Source organism: Notamacropus eugenii, chromosome 5, assembly GCF_028372415.1.
Source record: "Notamacropus eugenii isolate mMacEug1 chromosome 5, mMacEug1.pri_v2, whole genome shotgun sequence".
Lineage (NCBI taxonomy): Eukaryota > Metazoa > Chordata > Mammalia > Diprotodontia > Macropodidae > Notamacropus > Notamacropus eugenii.
The window spans coordinates 69,572,769-69,592,241 of NC_092876.1; the positions used below are offsets into that span (position 1 = coordinate 69,572,769).

Below are 19,473 nucleotides of genomic sequence, written 5' to 3' on the forward strand. Positions count from 1 at the left end.
GCACTAGCTGTCTCAACTTGAACTGAGGCTGCAGAAAGAAGGTACAAACAAGGGTGGATAACAGCCATTAACGGAGACTTCAGATGTGAGAATGTTGATTAGAAGTAGAAAAGGCAAGCTTCAGGGTTGATGTGAAAGTATCTAGTCCCTAATATAAGTGCAGCCACATCACAGTGGTGTTAGAGAAAACATATCAAATTGCAAAAAATTAAAAATTAAAAATCTTCATGGTTAACTCAGTAGACAACGTTGATGATAGGCTGTTAATGCAGCTTCTTTTTATCAGTCAGTGAATAACAGGTTTAGTTGCCTTGTTTGTTTACACTCTCTTTATTATTTTGTTTAATTGTTTTAGGATCTGGCTTCCCCCCCCCCCCCCATTGATTTTGTTTGTAAGTTTGCTTTGTTTTTATTTTTGCCTATACCGCCTTCCTTTGGTTCTTATTCCTATAGACAAATGACTTTTTCAACAAGAGTCAAAACAAAATGTATCAACAACTTGAAACCTGGCAGTATAGATCAATGATCGTTGCTACAGGGCACAATGAAGTTGTTGCCAATTCTGATCCGCTCGGCCTTTGCTATGGAGCACCGCAATCAGCTTTGGGCATGCAGAAACCAAGATTTAATTGTCTTTCCCCTCTAAGAGCTTGCATTCTGTTGAGGATAAATAATGCACACACACAGCTAATTACAAACTGTTAGAAAGTAAATATAAGTTAACCTCTAAGGGAGGGAGGCAGCTGGAGGGTATGGAGGAAATGGGACTTGATCTGAACTTTGAAAACTAGAGATTCTAAGAAGCACAGGTAAGGAAGGGAGGGCACCTTGTGTCATCTGCACATTTGGTAAGCATGTATGCCTTTAATTGGTGACATAGCAGAGGGCCTAGAACAGACCCCAGCCTACTTCATTAGAGACCTTCTGAGTTGATATAAAACTATCAATAAATAACTTTCTAGGTGGGTAGAGTAACTGAATGTGGGGGGGAGGGGTCACAAAAAATTTGGCAACAGTAAAAGGTTTCTCAACGTGCAGTGATCAAAAATTAATTCAAAATCAAACGTGTCATGAATCCGAGGTGTTTTGGGCAGTGCTTGTCCGTGTTTCATTGCACAGCTTCATCGCGGCCTTGATTCTGAACACACATCATGCGCATTTTGCATTGCACGTACTGTCACACAAGTCGGCGCCACAAAACTTCCAGAAGCACCTCTCGGCTCAGAATCCAGACTATCATATGTTTTGAATTGCAGTATTTTTACTATATATACCAAATCATTAAATGAATTTTGGCTTGGAATGAGGGTAGAATTTCCAGCAGTTTCTGAAATGGCCCTAAACATACTTCTGTCATTTTGTATTATGTATTTATGCAAAATGGTATTCTTAGCATTGACAATTATAAAATCAAAATATTGATCAACTCTGAAAAATGTTGAAGTGCTGCATGTTGCAATATCAAATATTCTACCAAGATTTGATTCTTTATGTAAAAGTAAACAAGCAAATCATTCATTATTAAGCAAATTTGCTTTCATCTTTAATAATGGTAAAATATGTATACCAAGAACTGTTTTAAAATAAATGTCTTATGATTTATTATCAGTAAATGTTTGATTTGTATACCTGTTTTATATACCCATATATCCAGGGTCTCGTAGAAATTTCTCCAGCGAAAAGGGGTCTTGAGTGTAAAAAGTTTAAGAAGCCCTGCTCTAGATCACCCATTCATCTAGTTTTTTTCCTCCAAAAATAATTGGTATATTATGTTTCTACATCACCTACATTTCCCACTGTATCTCTCCTCCACCCCACCATAGACATCCCTTATAAGAAAGAATTTAAAAAGAGAAAGGAAGAAAAATCAGTGAAACTAATCAGCATATTGAAAAGGTCTGATTTTATCGACAGGGTTCTATATCCATGGCCCACCGTCTCTGTAAAGAAAGTGAGGGAAGATACCTTCTCTTGTCTCTTCTTTGAGATCAGGCTTGATTATCCCAATTTCACATGATTCCGTCTGGATTGACTATTTTGTTTATATTGCTATATTCATTCTTTCTTTTAACTCTTTCTCGTAGTTATCCCGCTCCATCCTATGAATTGAGTTACTTTTTCTTGGTAGATTCTGCCCAGATTTGTTTATTCAACTCATCTCCCTCATGAGCTTCAGTCCTAAGCCCCACAGCAGGCTTTGAGACATTCACACTGCATGCTCTGGAGGCATCTCAGACTCTCCATGTGCAAAATAGAACTTAGCATCTGGCTTTCCCTCCCCACTAACCCCCAAAACAAACAAACCTGCCCCTTTTCCAAATTTCCCATTACCCCAAGGGTACCCCTATTCTCTCAGTCACCCATGTTTGAAACCTGTTATCCTGGATTCCTCATTCTCATTCATCTTACATAGTTAATCAGTTGCTGAATACCTCTCACATGTGTCCTCACACAGGTTACCACCCTTGTTCAGGCTCCCAGCACCTCTTACCAGGACAACTGAGAGACTCCTCTTTGGTCTTCCTGCGTCAAGCCTCACTTCATTGGCTTCCCATTGCCTCAGAGTTATGTCAAATGTAAACTCCAGTTTGGCGTTTCAAACTTTTTACATGCCAGTCCCTGCTTACCTTTCTGATCTTCTTAAACATTTACTCCCATCCCCACAGTCTGGCATCTAGCCAGAGGCCAACCTGCTTGCTGTTTCATACCCGTCATACTTGCTGCTTTTTCCGAACCTTTGCACTTGCCTGGATTGCTCTCCTTCCTTATTTTCATTTTTCACAATCCCTTGTGTTCAAGGCTCAATTCAAGTGCCATCTTCTATATTAGCCTTTCATTATCTCTCCTGGCTTCTAGTACTCTTATGTCCCATAACCATTTTAGATAATGTGTGTAATGTGTGTAATGTGTGTATGTGTGTTGTAGTGTTGTACAAATTAACTGGGCACAGTAGAATTATTAAGTATGTTGTTAGATCATTTTTCAGTCATATCCAACTCTTCTTGATCCCATTTGGGGTTTTGTTTTACTGGAGTCATTTCCTTCTCTAGTACATTTTACAGATGAGAAAACTGAGGCAAACAGTTAAGTGACTTGCCCACAGTCACACATTAATAAAATGTCTGATGCCAGATTTGAATTCAGGAAGAGGAATCTTCCTGACCCTAGGCCCATCACTCTATTAACTGTGCCACCTACCCGCCCTTCAGTATATTGGTTTATCATAAAATCTTCAAAAATATATGCAGTATATTTTCCTTTTGCTATAGTCACTTCATATGATTTGGCCTCAAGTTCATAAGATTTTGACATATTCTTTCTTTATCATGAAACCCCCCCATTGATTGCATTTGTCTACCTGTGGCAAAGAGTCCATTTTTTTTCCAAGTCTAGCCTTGATTAATATATTTATATCTTGTGTTTTTTCAATTAATAAGCATTTTTTCTTTCTTCCCCTAATTAAAAAAAAGAAAAATAGAACCCTAATATCCTTGTAACAAAGGTGGATAGTAAAGCAAACCAAACTAACTATGCTAGTCACAATCAAAAATGTATTGTCTTGTTCAGCTCTTTGAGGCCATCACTCCTTGTTAGGAGGTGGGCATTATGCTTCATGGTTGATTCTCTGGAATCATGGTTGGTGTTTGAGTTCAGAGTTTGAAAATTTGAAAGTTTGTCTTTGCAGTATTGCTCTTATTACATAACTGTCCTCCTGGTTCTGCTCACTTCACTTTGCATTGGTTCATACAAGTCTTTCCAGGTTTCTTTAAAACCTTCCCCTAATTTTTTACAACCAAATACTATCCCGTTGTATTCATATGCCATAGTTTGTTTGACTCTTCACCAGTGGGCAAACCTGCCATAGAGTCTCAGATAAGTTCCCAGGCCATGGAAGCATGAGGGATTATCTGCCTCTCTTATCTTTAGTGACTTGTAGCATATTGTAGCATCTCTTCTCTATTTGGGAATTTCTGTAATACCAGGACAGTTCTGTTGATATGGTGAATTCCATCAATAGTAACAAGACATCTGTGCCCACAGAAAATGAAACCTCAAAGTGAATATGCCTGCATCAACTGGACTGCTTTTTTTTTTTAATTTGTATTTATTGGATACTCAGTCACAAAGGGAATTATTTTTATTCATAAAGCAAACTGCAGAAATAAAACTTAACAAATTTTTTTAAATTAACAGTTAAACTTTTAATCAAACTCCCTTCCCATATAATGCAAAACAACAACCTTTTAAACCTTAACTTCTTGGCCAAAAAAAGCATCTTTCAGATGTGCACCCCTGATCATGATCCTGATCTGTGGCACAAAGGCCTGGCAGTAGAGTTTAAAGATTGATTAACCAGACTTGTGACAATGGTTTTTGGTTTTGAATGAAAAACTGAGTTGAGCTTTGGTGGTAAAATATTGAAAATCCCACATAATGTCCAGTGCAGGCCATTAGAGGAAGCTTTAATATTTTTAAATAGCTCTCTAGAGTTTCCCTCCCAACAACCCTATGGGTCACTGTAAGCAATACTATTGCCATCCCCATATTACATCTGAGTAAACTGATGCTCTGAGAGGTAGCATGACTTAGCCACAGTCATGCAGCCTAAGAATCAGAGCCTGGGTCTGCTAATCTCAAAGCCAACTTACCTTCGCTCTACCAAATAATTGTTTGTCATTTATAAATTTTGAACACTTTAAGCACATTTTTCCCTTTGACCGTCACAGCATCCCTGTGAGGAGGTATTGTATGGTTCTGGTGTTGCAATCCATATTTTACAATGAGGAAAATGAAATTCAGAACTTGACTTTGACCCGGCCCACCTTGCTCTCCATCTTAGATCAAGGACTCCTAGCCAGGTCTCTTGACTTTAAATGATGCTAGACATTCTCCCAATACTCCATGCAGCTGAGTCCCAAACTAGAGTTACATTAAATTCTGTACTATATCTATTTGTATTCTAATAACATTCAAGTGCATTTGCTTTAGAGACAGCATAGTGTATTAGACCACTGAATAGTTAGATGACACTGCTGTTGGATGACTTTGATACTTAGAGAGGAAAACTCATGACCTCTCCAAGTACTGGTTCCCTTACCTTTAAAATGGCCCTGAGGACCTACAGGTTGTCTTCAAGTGAGATTACGTCTATATGTTTACTTTGCAAACCTGGATAGTACCGTATCAGCATTATTATCATTATTGTGTTCAGGAAAGCTCGCTGTGAACTGTGAAGGTGTCTAAAATATGAACTATTAATATGTTTCCACTCAAGACCTACTCCAGTGACTCATTAGAAAGTCGAGATGACTTTGGGTTCTCTTAGGCCATGCTAGCAGAAGACAATCCCTGGCAGGCTCTGCCAGGCTGTAGAGACTTCAAGTTATAGTATAGGCCTTAGAATATGTGACTATCAGGATTTCACCACCAGGCTTTGTTTTAGGTACCTTTCCCTACCTTCCTTTATCTCTTAGCTCCCTTTTATTTACTGTCTTTGCCTATTAAATGTAGGCTTCTTAAGGATAAGAGCTTTTTTATTTTTTAAAATTTTTTTGGCTTATGTTTTCTGCCTAGGGCACTTCCTAGCACATGGGTGCCTAAAAAATGCATTTTGATTTGACTTGATGGATTGTACATCTGCTGTGGGAGGACCTGACTATCTTTAGTTCCAAAAAGCTCATCAGCAAGGGTGAACAAAGGATAATGTCTTTTTTTTTTTAATGGCAAGTGCCACAGACAATACTGTGAACCTCAGTGGGGTTCACATTCTGAATCCGATGAAGGATTGGCCACCCATTAAATCATAAGTTCTTGATGTCTTCTGATATTTTATTAGATATATTTATTAGAGTAAAAACTCTAATACTTCATTGCATGACAAATTCTCAAAATACTGAAATATTATCAATAAAGAATTGTGTCAATTAAGATTCCCATGAATGAGGTAGAAATAAAAACCATGCGACTTTAATTTAACCATGCCTTGGTGATGTCTCTCTCTCCAACTCTTCCCATACACCTTTGCTCCGTTTGTGGATCACTCCATGACAAAGCAGCACTCTAGGCCTACCACATTGCCTGCCATATCCCAAGCACTTTGCCAGATGCTGGGAATACAAAGGAGAAGAAAACAATACAAGTACAGACAAAGTAAATACAAGCAAAATCAACACAAGGTCATTTGGGGGCAGGATCAGCTTTTCGGTAGATGGTGAAGCCTTACGTGGGAGGTGGCATTGGATCTGATACCCAGTCTGTGTCTATGAATCCAGGTAAACCTTGCAGTTTGTAGCTAGATTCTCTCAGATTGTTTGGGTGGTGTAAAGCCATCCCAGCCATTCACTATCTAAAAGACTGGTGGTGCATGTTTTTCAAAGTGTCATCAGAATATTCTGGCACCGATTTCCTGCATGACTTTTAGCAAATCAATTCTCAGTGGGTCTTAGTGCTCTGATCTGTAAAGGGTGAAACAATCACCACCACCATAGTGCTTCTTATCTGTGATTTTCTCTTTTTTGAAAAAATCTTGTCAGTGGCATTAAAGCAGGCAGTCTCCTTTTTTCTTTAGCCTAAGTCTTATTCTTTTAACCAAAACATCATGTTGTTGCATACAGAGAAGAAATTGTTTTAAGCATTATGTTTTCTTCTGGGCTTGGTGTACGTAATACATACTTTTTTTTCTTAAGGTAGAAATTCAGCTTAAATGTTAGCACTGTGTTTTTGTTTGTTTTGTGTTTTAAACATGATCTCCGCTCCATGCTCCCTTCTCCCAACTCCACTAAGCTTCCTCTAGAGAAGGCTGGGACAGGAGGTGGGGTGCAGAGCCTCATTGTGCGGCTTCCTGCCTGCCTTCCTGAGCTTTTGTTGCTCTTGGCCCAGCTGGAGCTGCCTTCCTCCTCCCATTGCAGCACATTTACCAAGCCCAGCGTGTTTAGCTCTTCCCATGGGTTGGGACCCTCTGCTCTTACTTCTACCCTGAGATTTCTTGTCTTGCCCCAGAGAAAGTTTACTAGAGCTCTACAAGCCCTCTCAGTGAGATGCAGCACTGAGACCTGGAAGACCTAGATTAAGGCCCCACTCTGCCATTTACTAGCTTGGAAATCTCAGGCAAATTAAATCACTTAATTGATCTGAGCCTCAGTGGTGAAGCAAGGATATCTCACTACCTACCATCACAGTCTTTGTGATGAATGAAAGAACCTTATCTTGTTAATTCAGAATGTTAACTGATACTCTTGTGGTGGTGGTGGTGATTGTTTGACTGTTTACAGATCAGGACACCAAGACTCAGTAAAAACTGATTTGCTAAAAGTCATGCAGGAAATCCGTGTCAGAACCAGTACATTTTATTTAACTTAGGTCTCTTTGACTTCTAGTTTCTTAGTCTTTCCTATTTTTGTTAATCCATTTTCATTAAAATACAGTCAGGGCCATTCCTGGACAATATTATAGTTAGAAAGTTTGGGAGCCTTAATGTTTCTTCTTCCTCCTCTTTTTAAAAATGCATCCACTTTTTCTTCTTTCTCTCCTCCTCCTTTTTTGTGAAGGAGGAAAGTGAACCAATAAAACTAATTCATATCAACTTAATTCCCTTCCCCAGACTTCAGTTTCCTCATCTTTTCAATGAGCACATTAAAATAGATCATTTCCATGACCTTCTCTGCCCTAGAAGTCTGGGAGTTTGAAGCTAGTAACTTTTGTATGAATATTTTTATTTTAACAGAGAAGGATGAGAACTGTTCATTAGCTAATATGAAGTTATGATCTTTTAATGATGGAGGATGGGGGAGCAAATTTGGGGTTCTTAACTGTCCTCCTGAGAGCACCTCAAATCACACCAAGTGCCAGTTACCTCCTTCATAAAAGAGAAAGGGAATGAGGTTTGAGGCTGTTCATTTATCCCACGTTATTATTGTTATTACAGTACAGCTATAAGATGTATAAAAGTATTTATAGCAACTCTTTTTTTGGTGGCCAAGAATTGGAAATTGAGGGGATGCTCCTCAATTGGGAATGGCTGAACAAATTATGGTATATGAATGTAATGGGGATATGCTTATTCCATAAGAAATGATACTTTCGAAAAACCTGGAAAGACTCACATGAACTGATGCTGAGTGAAGGGGTAGAGCCAAGAGAGCACTGTACACAGTAACAGCCACATTGTTCGATGACTAACTTTGATAGACTTAGCTCTTCTCAGCAATGCAATGATCTGAAACAACTCCAAAAGACTCATGGTGGGAAATGCTCTCCATATCCAGAAAAGAACTATGGAGTCTAAATGCAGAGAGAAACAGACTATTTGCTCTCTCTTTTTGTTGCTGTTTTTTGTTTCTTGTGGTTTCTCCCATTGGGTCTAATTCTTCTTTATAACATGAGCATTATGAAAATATGATTAATATAAATGTATATGTAGAACCTATATCAGATTGTATGCCATCTTGGGGTGGAGTGCAAGGAGGGAGGGGGGGGTGGAAATTTGGAACTCAAAATCTTATGGAAGTGCATGTTGAAAGCTAAAATAAATAAATTTTTTTAAAAAGCGAAACACAATACAGCTATGGTGGAGCATATAGAGAAGGCCTCAGAAAACACCCACCCTTATATTCCTGCTCTGTCACTCAGTAGAGAGTCACCTCTCTCTGAGACAGTTTTTTCATCTTTAAAGTATGGGTGATAATCGTCATCCTGCCCACTTCTCAAGGTTGTTGTCAGCCAAGAGAGTATCAAATGAGATAATTTATGACAAGCTCTTTGTCAATAATAAAGTGTCTTATAAATGTCAACATTTCTTATTCCTTTATCAGGAGATTATATGTAACATCCAGGAAGGCAGCAAACATTCTGTTGGTTCTTGAAGACTGCTCATAGTGGTGATACTTCAGTGAATTTTTGACCCCTAGGCCAGTGACTCTGGGCACAGAACTCTAGGGGAACCCAAGGAAGACCTCCAAGGGCCTCTCCATCCTTTGTGATGGAGATAGAACTGGGGCTTGTGGATGTAAAATCTGGGGACATGCCCTAAGACAGAATTAGTGTGCAACTTTGCTTATGCTTCAAGATTTGGGTACATAGAAAAATCACTTTTCCCTTTCTTATCTTTCTTTTATAGAGGAAGCAGATCATCAACCAGCAGGCCCAGGGATGGTCATGGATGGCCTGGAATCTGGTGAAATTACTCCGCCCACCAAGAGGAAAAGTAAGTTCTCAGGCTTTGGCAAAATCTTCAAACCCTGGAAATGGAGGAAAAAAAAAAGCAGTGACAAATTCAAAGAAACATCAGAAGGTGAGTTAGAAGACCTTGTGACCCAAAGTAAGGTGTTCTTTGTTTTGGAAGTGCTTAGCCTCTTTCTTTTATCCCCATCTGCATGTAACTGCCTGGTGGGGGTGGGAATTTAACCACAGGAACTAAATAGGCAAGTAGTTATTGGTGTTCATTCAGCAGGGGGTACTGGTAGCCCCACATTCAAGAGAGTTGGCATTTGGGTGGAATCGGGGTTTAAGTGGATTGAGTTACTGATTTATCAAGGAGAAGCAGTCAGCCTTAAATTTCCCACCTAAAAATTAGAAGAAACATCATATTACAAAATTTAAGTTTAAAAAATAACTTCATAAGGCTATAACCTTTATTTTAGAAATAGAATGAGCACATCTTAGGATTGTTGTGCAGAACAAATAAAATAACAGTCAGTTAATAGGCATTTATTTAAGCACTTAATATTTGCTAAGCATGAGGGATGTAAAGAAAACAAAACAGAGTCCCTGCCCTCAAGAAACTTAAATTCTAGTGAGGGAAATAGCATAAAAATAACTACGTTCTTATAAGATAAATACAGTGTAAATGGGAGGTAGTCTCAAAGGGAAAGCCAAAGGGGGAGGAAGACTAGGAAGGTATCAAGTTCTTTGTATTTACTCATAAAGTGGTGACATTGTTACGATACTAATACATATGTTTACCATTTTCCCAATAGTATGTTGTTTTTTAGCTGTTTTAGTTATGTCCAACTCTTCCTGATCTCATTTGGGGTTTTCTTGACAAAGATCCTGGAGTGGTTTGCCATTTCCTTCTCTAGCTCATTTTTTAAATGAGGAAACTGAGGGAAACAGGGTTCCCTCAGTTGCCCAGGGTCACCCAGCTAATATCTAAGGCTAGATTTGAACTCAGGTTTTCCTGACTCCAGGCCCAGGCTCTATCCACTACACCACCTAGCCACCCATTAATATAGGGGATTGTAAAGGTATATTTTTTTCTATTCTAATCATAAACCTATAGAATTCTAGAACTGCAGGGCACCATGGAACTGCATGGAACACAATGGGAAACCTGAAGGAGACCTGAGAACACAGATAATTAGAGCTGGAACCCAGACTGTGTAAGCTGGAAAAGCCCTTAAGCCTCTGTAGCCAGCAGCTCTCCTCCCTCACTTTTACCATGAGAAAGGGAAATAATAAATAAGGCTCCTGAGTTTGAAGTAATTTAAAGTCATCTGGGTGACCCTCTGACCCTTGCAGAGTATGAAAGCTTGATTGAACCACAGAATTTTTTTGCCCAGGGATAAAGCTAAACCATCACTGCCTGGTTCTGAATTCTAGTTTCCAATTATTCCAATAATTCCAATCTCAGTTCTAGAGCGGAAAATATCCATGCGAAAGCCAAGAGAGGAGCTGGTTAGAAGAGGGCTTCTGTTGGAGGACCCTGTGCATGGTGAGTTTGCATGTGCGTGCTTGGTGTGGGCTGAGTTGTCTTTTGTTCTTTAATTGAAGAACACAGCTAATTGCTCCCTCCTCCCAAATCAGAGCCAATACTCCTTCCTTCTCTGGTGATAATCTGTGCCTGGCATATGGCCCATCTGGTCAAGAATTCCCTGAGGAAATGGTTCCGTGGTGCCTGGTGCATCCTCCTGCCCCGCGCCAGCTCCAGTATTGGGTGTCGCTTCCCGCCCTTTGTCTCCGTGGGTATCTGTGCCCATCTTTGCCACTCTCATCCTTCTCTGCTTTTTTATCACAGAGATTCAAGCATTACAAGTCTCACATTATCCTTGGACTTGTGTTGCTTTTTTCTCTGTGGGAGTTCTTTATAAAATGTTTTGATTTGAAATGAAGGAAATGACTGCATTTATTTTGAATTTTTTTTTTTAAAGCAGAACACTATAAGGGAAATCCTTAAACCAGTTTTTGAAAACACTGTAATATAGCTCAAAAATGGATAGAAACTAGTGATGAAAAATCTCAGTGGATCTTTTCCCAGTGTTAGCGAAGGATAATTATGTGTGTGTACCTTTTTTCTCTAATTAAAATGAACAGTTAAGAAATTTTAGAGAGAGAGGGGGGACCTTAGGGTCTTGTAGTCTAACCTCTTTTATTTTACAGATGTGGAAACTGAGACCCAGAGAGAAAAAAAATGATTTGTCTAAATTTAAATAGTTATTGGCGATATTGGTACCCATGTCTTCAGCCCCTTAATTCTGAGTTCTTTTTATTACATCCTGAAGACTCTCATGCTTTCATGAACGTGTCGTTAATTTCGTTCAGGCTTTGTGTATGTCTTCATATACTAGTCATTTCACTCTGTCATCATGCCTTCCTTTTATTGAACCCGTCTTTGTACCATATAATAATAATAACTGAGAAAGGGGAAATGAGTTTTACCTTCACCTTTTATCTTCCATTTTCCAAGACCAAGATTGTCGTTGTAATTAATCCAGGCTCACTTGAATGTACATAGCCATTTCATTCATATTCGTTATCAGAAAATCTTTCAGGTGTTTAGGTGGTCAGACTCCAGGTCCCATATCTTACTTTAAGTAGGTCTTTGTCCCTTATTTCTTGCGTGTGCTATCCCACCCTCCTTGTGGCTTCTGCCTGTGTCCTTCACAGCAGATCCCATCCAGCATCAGTTCCTTATTTCCTGGTTGATCTTCAGGTCCCCTGTGCCAGCCCTCCATGCCATGTCTACTTGCTTTTGGCTTGAGTCGTTTGGAGCCTTGCAAGTGCACGGAGTGAAGCCTAAATCTGGTCTGCTGTGTTTTACACCCCAGCAGAAACCTGCTACAGGAATTGGTATCAGGCTGTGTGCTAGGGTGGGGTGGGAGGGTGTCTTTATTTTTTGGCTTTACAGTAGGTCTGGTCTGACCAGTACAATATTACATTTTTTATAGGCTTTATGGATCCTTTTTCAGTATTTGCAACACTGGAGAAATAGCTGGTTTTAGTTAAAAGATCCCTGAATTTAGAGTCATATGATATGGGTTCAAGTCCTGACTCTCACACTTACTAGATGGTGTGGGACTTTGAGCCTCATTTTCCTTATCTGTAAAGGGGAGGATAGCAACATTGTACTTTGAGCCTCACGGGGTTTTGTAGGAGACTGCTTTTAGGAGAATTAGAAATTTGTAAGCTGCTCTTGTATTTATTGATATTGCTTGTCTCTGTCCTGGCAAGTACTACAGTAACCAAGTAATTTGGAGACCAGCATTGGCAGTTCAAGTTGGAATTGTTTAAATGAAATTCCTCTTGTCATATTAGAATATCCGCTAAAAGGGAATGGGCTTTTAGCAGGCTGTCAGCTACTACTGTCTTGTTAATGAAATTCATACTTTTTTACTGCTTGGAGGTTAATGATTATTTTGTGTTGTACTCCTGTATTTTTAAAAACTCAACTACCCTTTTTCTTCTCTTTCTTTTTGCCTTTTGATTGTCATATTTCCTTTCCTTTTTTAAAATAGCAAAATCCCCTGGAAATGTAATCAGAGAAACCTAATTGCTGGACAGGACCTCAGCGATCATAATCCACTGCCCTTCTCTTAGAAGTACCAAAGCCTGAAGGGAAAAGCAATATACCCCAGGTTATACAGACACATTAGGGAGGAGCTAGGACCAGAATCCAGATCTCCTGACCCAAGATGCTTTCCACTGCCCCAGATTTCCTCCTCTCTAATGGGTGCCTGAACTATGAGAAAAAAGACTAATTTGTAAAATACATTTTAATGTACTGGCTGCCAGCTTCTACTATCCATGATCACTTTCTAACTCATCCTTTGGTTGTTTGAGATGTGATGGTTGCTTTCCAGTACCCTGTTGGCAGATGGGAAGGAAAAGCAATTTTTATGATTGGCAGGGGTGGGCTGCTCTCAGGAGTGCTATAGTATGTGACCCTCAAATTTCTGATACCCACAAAAACATGAATAGGCCAGCTCCTGCAAAACACACTGGGTACATCCCCATAATCCTGCCAGCACAGTGAGTGGTTTCTAGGAGTTGCGTCTCTTTTATTTCTTTCTCTTCCTGTCCCAGAACTCACTTGTTTTCTGGAGGAGTCTCTCCATGGCAATATAAACTTCTGTCATCTCTGACAGTGCACAATTTGATACCAGCACCATACTCACTCACACAGTCTAGTGGACCCTCATGTTAGTCATGTTTTTATCAGGCTCCCAAGATGAAAATCAGCAAGGGTTTAGATAAAAAGGAGTTAACATCAGTAGAATGTGTGGTATAAGAAAGCTTGTACAACAGTGACTTTTCTCCCCATAGATCATTGTTGGTTTCTTCATTTCAGTGCCTTTTTTTTTCTCTGCCTCACAGGTGGAGAAGATTCTAGGAAGTTCAGCCATACTTCATTGAAGAATGGCCACACCATTCCCATTGGGAATGCAGGGCCTTCTCATCCTGGCCAGATGGAGGAGGAGCTGGGAAGGATAACGAAGTTTAAGAAGCCTTTTCCGGGAGAGGAAACAAAGGTGCCACCCGGTGAGCACACAGTGGAGCTAGGCTCTGGGTCTGGAACAGAGGCAGCAAAGCCTGCATTTGTCTGACTGATGGCGAAAGTGAGAACAGAGTTGAGTGGAATTGTACCTTGATCACTCCTCTGCCTACCTCGCGGTAAAAATAGTTTTTCAGAAGAGAAACCGCCAAATGGTAAGCAGCAGTGGGGAGGGAAAAATAAGGAGACCTGTTATACAGGGCCTGAATGAATTAACTCTCTTTTCAAACTGACTCCTTCTGACTCCACCAGTTCTCATCTCCTTTAACAAAACAACAACTTTGTTTCACAGGCTCATCCGGAAGCCAGCCCAGTTCTGAAGTGGAACCCATTCCCGAGCCAGCACCCAAGCCACTTTTACCCCGACCCAAAAGACCCCTGTCATCTTCTCAGGAAGAAAACGATGGACAAGCAGACGCCTCCGCTGGTGACAGCACTGCAAGGACTGTTTCCTCCTCCTCCTCCTCCTCCACCTCTTCTTCCTCTTCCTCCACAGTACCCACTGCCAACACTGCGACCCCAGCCCTAGCAAAGACAGTTAGTTCCTCCAGCACCCCTTCCCCAGCTCCCAGGACTCTGCCTGCTGTTCCTGTCAGCACTAACACGACTGCTACCTTGAACATGACCCACAATGCCCCTGCCAAGCAGCCCCCCGTCCCTCCCCCTAAACCAGCTAACAGAAATAGTAACCCTGTTATTGGTAAGTGACTCGAAAAGCTATCATTAGCCACAGGTTAGGGAAATTTGATTAGTCATTAACAAGAGAAAAATAGATTTGTTTTTAAACAAAATATTGTCATATGTATGCCACACTTTTATGTACAGGCATATGAATGTGTATGTAATAATATGGTTGTTAAATTTACTTGAATATGGGAAAACTTTAGCAACCTTGTCTAGGTATGAAAACTGAATCGTGGGACCAGAAGATTTTACCATGACAATGCTTCCTTTTGACTGATAAGTGTTCTTGAGGGTCCAGATGCACCGGGATGACGTAAATGTATAAACATCTATAAATTTATGTGAATGAATAAGGAAATCTCTAATATTTGAGATTTCATTTAGAACATTGCAGGAAAATAAGAAGTCATGTTATGAGGCCCCAGCTGGCATCCTTTAGGTGGCTATAATTCTGGCTGAGAAGGCAGACCCAGGGGCATGAAGAAGAAATTAAGAGAGGTTTGTTTTTTTCAATCTGATGAAAAAACTTGCTAATAAGAAGGAAAGGTGAGGGACTTTCTGAGAAGTGTATTGCATTCCCTGTCATTGGAGTTCTTCAGAGAGAGGCTAGAGCATGACTGATAGAGAGAATTAGCTTGATTGCTTTAAAAAAGATTCCCAGTCAGATTCTGGGTTGAGCAGGATGACCTATCCAGGGGTGAGGAACCTGTGACCTTCTGGGTCCTTGGGTGTGGCCTTTTGATGGAGTGGAGTCCATGTTTTACAGAACAAATCTTTTTATTAAGGGGATTTATTCTGTGAAATTTGGATTCAGTCACAGGGTTGCACTTAAGGACTTAAAGGGCCACATGTGGCCACAAGGCTGCAGGTTCTCCACCCTTGATATGCAGTGTCTCCCAGCCTTCATTAGGATCCTAAGAATTATTATTTGGAAAATGGTTAGAATTGTGTTGATCAGTGATCCAGTGATAAATGAGAGGTGTGTTGAACCTATTCAACTGGATTTTACTAACTTAAAAGCCTAAGTTTGAATAGAGCTTGGTTCACATATGAATTTGTATCAGTTTATCAAATATATTCTCTTGTAATACTCCCTGGTTTTGGGAACCGTATCTCTTGAAGTTTGGATTAAGACTGATATGCCTGAGCACCCACATGAAGGTTGAAGGTTCTAATTGAGCTATCTTTGAGAAACTTTTAAAGTACTTATCATTATTGTGACTTTCTCCATAGCTTTTCTGGTTTGTGCTGCTTGTTATTACAGTTTAATGAAAATGTTTAACTAACATTTCAACCCTGCTTATCTGCTTAGCCCAGCTGGACTATATATGACCTGTAACTTATGGACCCAGCTTTCAATTAGCCAGCTGGATAGTCGATAGTCTAAAAACAGACTAACAAATATTACCTTAAGCATATATAAAACTATACATACAAGTACATGTGTTACAAAAGGATTTCAGTCATTTCAAAATTACCAGTGGGACTGAAAAGGTACCCAGTAATAAAGTGAACACCCCATACGTCGTTGTTTCAACTTTGAAGAGGAAAAGAATTGGTGACTGGGTGAGAACAGGAATGGGGTGGTGAGGGATGGTTGTTAGATGCAGATACATGAAGGGCTCTTTTGGGAGAAAGACACTGGACTTGATTCCATGTGGTGTCAAGAACAGAATTTGGGGGGAAGTTTTAGACTGGGCCTGCTCGTTGTAGTTGCAGCTGGCCAGAAAGGGGGTTGGGCTGCTTTAAAAGGTGGTAAACCACCCACAATCCAGCAGAGGGGATGGTGTCAACAGAAATGGTGCTTTTGATTGGATGGATAGATGACCTCTGAGGGACCTCCTGTAGTCTAACCTTTATCTGTTTCATTCCTCTTGCCTTTTTTCCAACCTCTGCTCCCTCCCCTTGCCTCTGGGCTGTTGTAGAACCAGAGGAGATGATCCTTGTAAGCAACTATGGGACTAGGTGTCTTCACTTAGCAGTTTGGACACATCTAGGAGAGGCAGGGACTAACTCTCACCTTGTTCTGAGTAAATAACAGGGACTTAGGACTGGAAACACAATCTCACCACTTGTGGCGTACAGCTGTTATGATTGTTTTCAGTTTGCCACAATAAGGGGAGTCTTTTTTTTTTTTTAATTTTAAGTGACAAAATTGGAACATTTTCACATTCATTTCAGACTCCTTTAGATCCTAGCTTCCTTGAATGCCAGAGCAGGTTGAAGGTTTTCTTAATCAGTGAGGGGCAAGGGTGGGGAAGGCAGTGTAGTACTGACAGTGATTTTCCAGGGGATCAGTCCTCAACTTCCTCTACTTGAAAGTTTTTACGCATAATTAGGGAATAGCAAATGAGTTTGTTAGGATTGTCACGATGGGGTGGGGTAACTAGAGGAGGGGGTTTGGGAACAGGTCTCAGATGGTTTGTCATCCCTGCCTCAGTTTTATTGAGTCACCCTATAAGATTCAAAGAACTTCTAAGTATTCTTTCTCCAATACCTCCATTGATGCTGAGCTTTACGCACAGCAGCTCTGTGAGAACAACTGGGCAGGTATTTTCCCATTTTTATGGATGAGGAAACAGAGGGTGAAAGTGGCCAGCCTTTAGTCACAACTAATCAAGGTCAGGTTTCCTTATTATTCCCAAGTTCAGTGTTCTTGCCAATATAGAACAGGAAGAGAAGGTTCAGTCTGTTCTGTGGTAAGAAAATTGGAGACCCCAAACCTCACTACCTTATTATCCAGAGTCACACTGGTAACTCTACCTTATCTAAAGTCACACAGGCTAGCCCCACTTAGTTTAAAATGAAAAAACTCCAGGTCCCTGGACTGGGGCTGAGACTAGGATGCTCATTTCATTGACATAGGCCTGGTGAGTCCATCCTTCTACTAATATCCATCAACCTCTTCTCTTCATTTGCCTGGAGCATTGAGCGGTTCAGTGATTTACCCAAGTTCATATAGGTGGTTAATTATTTGAACTAAATCCTCTGACTCCAAATATAAATACTTCAGTGTACTGCACTGGTTTCTGTAATTCCCAGAAATATTTCATTATTACTGTGAGCCCAAAAGTAAAAATTTCTCTTAAAAGATAGGAGAGTAACATGAAATTCCCTGAACTGGAAGTGAAAACCTCCTGTGCACTATATCCTTTTCGTCATATAAGGAACTCCTAATCCAAAACCAAAATATAAGATGAGTCAGTCTCTGGTTTTGGTTAACAATTCTCATATTTTTCAAAATTCATGTTAATAGCTTCTGGAATTACTTCCACTTGTAAAGATTACACCTTATCTTTATAATGGTGTCCACTAAACTATCAAAAGACCTAGAGGAAGACCATTGTGCTAATATTTTGATAGTTGTAAAATCTTCCCCTCTCCCCCCCAACCTTTTCTGTATTTGTTAAGGATGCTCTGCATTTGAAAGTTTCACTAAGTAATTTTGGAAACATTTGGCTTGAGAAAATGTTTCCATAATTTTTATTCACCTGGATATTGAAACAGCTAGTTGGCACAGGGCCTGGAATCAGGAAGACCCAAGTTCAAATCCAGCTTCAGACTCTTATTCCATATGTGACCCTGGGCAAACCACTCCAGTATCTCTGCCACAAAAACTCCAAATGGGGTCAGAAAGATTTGGATAGTACTGAAATGACTTGTGTTAATGGTTAACATGACATAACGTGATGTTTAGTTGGATTGCAGTAGCAACCAAGGCCTGATAGTTGATGTGTATTTTCATGAAGTCAAAATCTTGGGCAAGGTTTACTTGGCCCTCAGTCAGATTCCCAGGGAGTATGAATTGAGGGGTTGTCTGTGTTGGGCTACTTGAGGGGATTCGGTGCTTTGGGGTATGAGTTACAAATGCTGAGTTGGGAAGGAGTGGGAGAAGACAGAGTATGGGTAGACTACCAGAGACCAGCCTCATCTTCTGAACACTTTTCTTTTAGTTGATGCAAACCCTGAGTGTTTTTATATGTTCTGGGGGACTTTCTTGAGGCATTTTCTCTAGGGGACCTTCTTGGGATTGTGAGAGTTAGCACTGGAGCTGGAAAGAGCCCTGGGGAATTGTAGGGCAGCTAGGTAGAGAAGTGGAGAAAGTGCCAGGCTTGGAGTCCAGAAGACTCATCTTAAGTTCAGATCTGGCCTCTGACACTTAATATCTGTGACATTTCATAGAAGTGAATAAGAAAGTCACTTCACCCTGTTTGCCTCAGTTTCCTCATCTATAAAGTGAGCTGGAGAAGGAAATGATGAATCACTCCAGTATCTTTGCCAAGAAAACCTCAAATGGAGTCACTAAGAGTTCATGTGACTGAAAGGACTGAACAACACACACCGTTGGAATCCATAAACTCCTGCTATGGTGTATGGACTTGAGTAACTATTGAAATTGGAGCAAGAGAAAGGTGGAAGAAATAGGAATCCTGAGGCTTCTCTGCTAGTTCTGACTCAGCGCTGATTGGCCACGTGCTTGTGGGCAAGTCCCTTAACTTCAGTGAACCTCAGTTTCTTCTATAATGTGGCATTGATAATGTCTACCTTTCTGTATCCTTACAACTTAAGTTAATCGGATAATATGTGTGTGCACTGGGAAGTTTTGCTAGGAAGAGTTATGTAAATGAAGGATATTTTTGATGTCATTCCATCCTACCATGCAAATGGCAAGTTATCTGTGTAGGTTGCTTCTAGCATTTGTTTTGCTGTTGTGCCTTTTTGTTTTAGTTGATTACAAAAGAAAGGATCTCCGAGGAATTCTTTGTCTTTATGATCCCTTTCACACTTAATCAGCTACTTTTATCTGAATCAGTATCAGAACAAAAACTATTATCTTGGGTAGGAAACAAAATTCACCATCTACAAAGTGTCTTGGAAATAGACCTTTTCTAAGAAATCTTACAATTTATCTTTTTCTCCTTTTTTTTAAGTGAATTTTGCTTTGGAATGAAATGTCTAAAGCTACTAATAAGGTGGTGAAATTCAGTAATTTATCTAAATAACTAAGATTTGTATCCTTTTGT

General features: G+C 40.1%; 1 protein-coding gene across 8 annotated transcripts in view; it reads left to right on the top strand.

Moving 5' to 3' along the window:
* Positions 1-19,473, top strand: part of PHACTR4 (phosphatase and actin regulator 4) — a 126,406-nt gene that overhangs the window by 88,915 nt on the left and 18,018 nt on the right. For all 8 annotated transcript variants that reach the window (XM_072609576.1, XM_072609570.1, XM_072609571.1 and 5 more), the window contains 4 exons: positions 9,116-9,289; positions 10,628-10,708; positions 13,588-13,752; positions 14,058-14,465. In XM_072609576.1, the coding sequence (XP_072465677.1) occupies positions 9,148-9,289; positions 10,628-10,708; positions 13,588-13,752; positions 14,058-14,465 (796 nt within the window). In that variant the 5' untranslated portion in view covers positions 9,116-9,147. The remainder of the gene's footprint in view (positions 1-9,115; positions 9,290-10,627; positions 10,709-13,587; positions 13,753-14,057; positions 14,466-19,473) is intronic.